We start from the raw sequence: 6,285 nt of genomic DNA, 5'->3' as shown, positions 1-6,285 counted from the left end.
TGTGAAAACATCACACTCTGTTTCCCAGCATTATTTCCCACCTCTAAGCAAATGTTTTGTCTTGTAAGTGTTAAGTCTTTGCTTCAACTTGCCACCTAATCACAAGCAGTTTCTCGTTGCAGTAATTCGGCCGCTTAGCATGTCTTTCAGTTTTGACACGTCAGGTAAAGTCTTCCTCGCTGCTTACCAGGCTTCTTTTTTTTATCTCCTGCTTTCTGCTTTGTTGTGGCTGTTTATTTGCTCACACACACACACACACATCAGCACACACATTTCATGTCATGCTTCTGTGTTTTGGTCGTGATTGACTGGCTCTTGTCAGTGGAGGTGAAACATGGAGAAGTGGGACACTGCTCAGTAGGAAGATGCTCAGGAGGAGGGCAAACTGAGTGACCTGCTGTGCTGCAGATGAAATCAATGATTTGAAACTTAAACCTTTTGCATGTAGAGATTTACTCCATAAAGTCAGTTTTGATAACTTTCATGCCTCATACCATGAAATTTGCAGAAAATACTACGATTTATCTGCTAATTGGATAAGTAAACGCAGTAAATGGATAAAGTTACAGCATTTAAACATTCTCAGGAAATTCATTTAATTAATTTAGAAGGGTGAAACCCCTTGACTGTCCTGATCCACCTGTAAGGTGATTCAATCTCTTTGAACCAGAGGAGGAGCTGCATTTAATCTCTCCCAACAGGAAAATCTGATGCTTATTTAGAAATCTTCTCTCTTACATAAATCCCTGGCAGTGAGTGGCGAACATGCAACATATCTACCTCAACCTGCTATAAAAACCATAACCTCACTTCTTTCAGTGGTGGAGGAAGTACTTGAATACTATATAATCAGTAAAATTATAAATAAACAGATCATACATAAATATATTTTCCATAGTCCACTCAAGCTGGACCCTATCCCAGCAATCATCAGGCGAGCAGCAGGGTCAGACAACATGTACTGAAGTTTAAATAAAAGCACAACATTAACCTTTTAGCATGACGTAAAGTAAATATGTAGCACTTTCTTTTAAATTTACTTAAAGTATGAAAAGTAAAGGTGTTTATTGAATGTGTTCTATAATATGTAAGTGTGTATGTTAACACATAAATAGTGTGGACTGAGTAATTTTCATTAACAGCGATGCAGATGATGCTACTGGTAATACTGACCAAAATCTCACACCAGTGAAGGGTACTGTTCATATTGTGTTTGTGTTTATATTTGTGACACCGTTCAGAATTGTGTTTTTTAGAGGTGACCTGCAGAGTTAAATGCCATCAACTAAATAATAAAGAATATCGACTCTAACATCCATTTGGAGTGTTTTACCACCAGTTAGTACTGGTGGGCAGATCGATCCAAATATCACTGATATTGATACAAGCGTTAGTATTGATATCTATGGATACTGGTGTGACCACATCAATACTTCACTGTAAGGTTTGGAAATTGTCTGAATCTTCATAAAAATGGATGGTTTAATGGTTTTTGGTGGAATTGGGTCACCTTGGTGACGAGGTGCCTACATGCCCAAAATCGGCTTAATTCTTATTTAATATGGTGAGAAAAAAATACTTTGTTGTTTATTCATTAATGTGTTTTTTAATTCCACATTGATTCCACATATTAATCTATTTGCATTAGTACATTATTCTTGACAGCCCTATTAAAAAATATCAGTTTCTACGATAATAGCCTTTTATTTACGTGGTATTGGATGATACCAAATTTTGCAGTATCACGCACAGTGTCAGTGCTTCTCCTGCCGATGAAGCTGATATTTCCAACGCAGGAGAAGGAGGGTCCAACGTTACCTGCCTGCTTTGACTGGTTTTGACTGGTTGCTACTGATCACAGAAATCCCTTCAAGGTGAAACATGATTTATTTTTCAGTACCTAATTCCACTTATTACACAGTTACCTACAAAACCTCTAAAATAAACTTTAAACAATGTTTAATTTAAATGATTTAATTGTCCTGTCATGACTTCTAACAACCAGAACTTTAAAGGTGCAACTGTTGCTTAGCAACGGAGCCATAGAAATGGTCATGGGTTTTTGTTACGTCAAACTCCAGTCCTCGAGGGCCGGTATCCAGCAGGTTTTTTTTTTTTTCCTTCTACCAACACAACTGATTCATATCAAATGGATCCAGCAGTTTCTTCTCAACCTATTTATGAGTTCCGGTCAGGTGTGTTGGAGCATGGAGACAACAAAAACCTGCAGGTTACCGGCCCCTCAAGGACTGGAGTTTGACTCCTGTGTGCTGGTTGAACAGAATACGTGAAGAATGGTATGAAAGATGTGAATCGGAAGCTTGTTATAAGAAATATCTTTCAATTCAACAGAATTTTCTGCAGTATTGTGAGGAAGCATAGAACAATTTATTACAAAACACATAACGCAATGTGTTGTAGAAAGTAAAGTGGACTAAAAAAAGTAGAGATATTACCTGTAAACGTAGTGACGAAGGCGTAAAAAGTATCGACAGTTAAATCTACCTGATTCCGCCACTGGTTTCTTCTGGTTTCGTCTGATAGAAAAGGAAGGCTGTTTTTCATTCTTTAGAGAACATTTCAGAGTTTTGTAGGGAAAAACTGTACTGTGATGTATGCTGTATAAAGATAAAATATTTGAGCTCTGGTTGGCATCTAAGTCTTGCGTATTTAAGAGTACAGTGTGTCAGAATGACTAACATCCAGTGGTAAAGATAGCCACAGTAATAACTTCACAGATATGAATGGATAGTGGATTCAGTGGTGTCAGTGTGCCGCGATGAATGAACTACTTCAACATTGTTTACATGTGTACTTTCTTCTTTTATGGTCCTTTTAAAGGTGCTTTTTATCCCAGACAGTGATGTTGCACCAATCAGACAAAGCCAGTACTGCACTTCATACACTGAGGTGTTTGTCCATTCAGAGACACTGTAGTAAAAATGGTGGCATAAATATGCCAGCTGTCATGTCTGTGGACCCACAATAAAGAACATAAAAAGTAGAATTATTTTAGCAAAGCAATAAGATAACATGAGAAAAACATGCTTCAATGAAACATAAACTTTTTTTCTGATTTGTTTAAAGAGTAAAAAAGCTTTGTGAGATTATTTTTAATGTTGGTGGATGTGAAGACAATTCTAGTTCTGTGGGAAATCTCGTTGTAAATGTGAAACAAAGTTACAGCAGATGAGATTTTGAATGATTAGAAACTTACTAACTAAATGTCAGATGTCACATTTGCGCAGAAAAGGTTCTCAGGACCTGCCAACAGTATTGTATGTATGAAATATATGGGGAAAAAAAAAATTAAAGCTGTGTTTTTGTTTTAACTGTTGGGACAAGACAGAGTTGTAAATCCTGTTGTTTTATTCTTTTTTTATTATATCGATTTTAAAAGTATCATTACAGCTGAGTATTACAGCTTGAATTTACTTCTCGGAAAACAAATAAAGAAATGTATACCACTATTTATGAACATAAAATCTTCCTTTTGAGGACATATTTTTAATATTTATTTTGACTGAAATTTTCAAACTTCTGGCTGTCATTATGCAATGCCTGAAAAACTGTTTTAGTTGTTGCCTTTTATCTGTAGAGTCTCAGGAAGTGTTACCTTTGTTGAGGCTACAATCTCTTAAGTGCAGCTGCTGTAATGTGAAGCTGAAGTAGAAATACGTGCCACCGCTGTTTCTCCAAATGTCCTCAACTTTGCACAAAACACGTCTTTCATGCAGCAGGATGACTTTGCAGAACTGAATGGTGCAGATGGATCAGTGGTTTGTAAAGCTGTGAAGCAGAGTTTGTGACGATTAGCAGTGGAAAATGTTTTCTTTAAACTTGTTGGAGATGATGAGGAAACAGAATTAAAACATCTTTGACTGGTTTTGGATCCAAAACTTAAATTCGACAAGCATATAAAGAAAATATCTAAAATAATACAAAATAATATAAACTGCTTAAGATTAATCAGAAATTACATACCAAACAAGGCTGCCCCGTTGTACATACATGCTACGATAGTTTCTCATATATCATACTGCATGACAACATGGGCTCAGGCCGCTCCAACTGCAACCAAACGTCTAGGTTTGCTATATAACAGAGCTTTAAAAGTTATGGATAAAAAACCAATCCATCATCACCACTGCAATATCTTGAAAAAATACAATCTGATGAGCTTTGACTGCTTCATCAATTTCTCCTTTATTACATTCATTTTCAGATGTATTTGTTCTTTAGTACCTGAGCCTCTAAGCATGCGTGGAGAGAAAAACCGCAGCAGAGTTACCAGAAGTGTGACAAACCACGACTGTAAGATTCCCTACTTTAGGACTAGACAACCTTTGCTGTGAAGAGCTCTAAGTTATGCAACGCGCTCCCAACAAACCACAGGACCATCCCGGATTTTAAAAAGTTTACTTCAGGACTTGAGAACTGGATAAAGACAAATCAGGCCTGCACTCATCTTTAGTATTGTAACCTTTCCTTGTGGGTGGTAAAACGGTAGTTTTGATTGAATGTATTGACAATGCTCTTATTTTAGACTGATTTTTACTTAATTTTACATTTGGGTGTATACATACGTATTTGTATTTTGTATGTATATCTAAAGGCACGTATGTGTATGTATTTTTAATTTTGCAATGCAATGTAAACTGTGTGTACTTTCTTGTGTAAAAGCCCAACTAGAGACAGGCATTGTAAATTAGTCTTGGCTAAAATGCTGCAGTATGTGCTATCATTCATGGAGCATACTTGTCCCTATCGAATAAAAGTTAAAGAAAAACTAAAAACACTGCTGAAGCAGGTTCGATCGGAATAATGCCGCACTCCACGTTCCTCCTACTGAAGTCAGTGTCTCTACTTTACATCCTCACTCGTGTATGTTGTCTGATGATCTGTGTACAATCTTCCCTCATCGATCTTCTCACACGATGAGCACTTTGAATGCTCCATGTTTTATGAGGAGATGCTGCAGACTCCCTGACATTTTGATGAACTCTAAAGTTTTAATCAACATCTAGAAAATCACATTTCAAGAAGAACAATGTGTGAAAAGATTAAAGCTGTGCTGTGTCTCACGTCTTGGCAAAGCATCAGATACTTTTTGTACCATTTATTTATGTTTTCTAGAGCAGGAGTCGAATGGAGAAACACTTCTGAACAAAATGAGCATTGATTCAGATGAAACTATCTGAGAGATTATGCAGAAAGTGCTTTCTTCCTAACAGAGTGGAAAAATTCAACTTTAAATTGTTAAAAGAATAATTAAACGTATAAAGATGAAGAAGACAGAGATTCAGCACCACTCAGTCGATGTACTCCTCAAACCTAGAGGAAAATATCCCAATTTGTCTCTGAAATATTACTTTATTACTTTAGCTCACAAGACATGTTTTAGATTATGTAAAACAGCAACTTGTTTTATTTTCAGAAAAAAAAATCAAATCACTAAATTAAATTGGCTGGACAATAAAAAAAAAGTATGCATCATAATGGCACCTCACACATCCTCTGTACTCATTCAAAACCTGCTGCAGTTGATGGTTTTTAACTTCATGCATAGCTTTCAGATATTTGAGTATTATAATCATAATTAAAATTACTGTTGTAACAACATCACCTCTTACAGAAAAGTCACGGATAGACGTCTTTATGGCTGGGTTTAAGTATTTCCATAGACATCATTACACAATCCAGTGACTTTATGATCGTGTCAGTTTTGACATAAAGCACTCAGGCCAGAAAACAAGTCCATTTTTAGCTGAAAGATCACACTTTCACACCTCCAAACTATTTTATGTCCATGCAGCTGCTGTCATTCAACAACAACAACAAAAAAATGCTTGCAACAGCTGGAAAGTATGAAAATGTCTTTAAAATGACAGAGCAGGATAAAAGACAAAGTATTCACTCAGAAATAGTGAAGAACTCGACTCGATTCACTGCATCAGTAAGCAGATGGTCTGGACATAAGCTGCAGGCATACTGAATGCTGATCTGCTTGTAGCTGTCCTAATAAATTAGCTGTCCTCTTCTAGGTTTTGGCAAAACTCGCAGTATGCCACAGGATTTGTTCCGTACAGGGACAGGTAAAGTATGCGCAGTGCTGAGGTTTGGAAGGCCTTGCTTTCCCTTTAACCTGATGGAAATGTCCATCTCCCTGCTTGGCTGTGAACTAATAACTTAGAGACTTGAATGCTGAGAACTGGAAATAAAACAAAGAATAAGGATGACGTGTAAAAGTTGAGCACCTGTTGATGTGGCGTCTCAGGAATGTTA

The 6,285-nt window shown here is 36.7% G+C and overlaps 1 protein-coding gene across 1 annotated transcript in view; it reads left to right on the top strand.

Moving 5' to 3' along the window:
- The window catches only part of LOC306756263 (protein spire homolog 1-like), a gene marked incomplete at both ends in the record, with an annotated part of 50,209 nt that overhangs the window by 36,559 nt on the left and 7,365 nt on the right, over positions 1-6,285 (top strand). The window contains 1 exon segment of the mRNA XM_079240985.1: positions 6,045-6,095. Within this exon segment, the coding sequence (XP_079097111.1) occupies positions 6,045-6,095 (51 nt within the window).

The sequence above is a fragment of the Telmatherina bonti genome (assembly GCF_933228915.1).
Source record: "Telmatherina bonti genome assembly, chromosome: 5".
Taxonomy (NCBI): Eukaryota; Metazoa; Chordata; class Actinopteri; order Atheriniformes; family Telmatherinidae; genus Telmatherina; species Telmatherina bonti.
The sequence above is the reverse complement of the archived record's forward strand: the minus strand, read 5'-3'. Positions and strand labels throughout refer to the sequence as shown.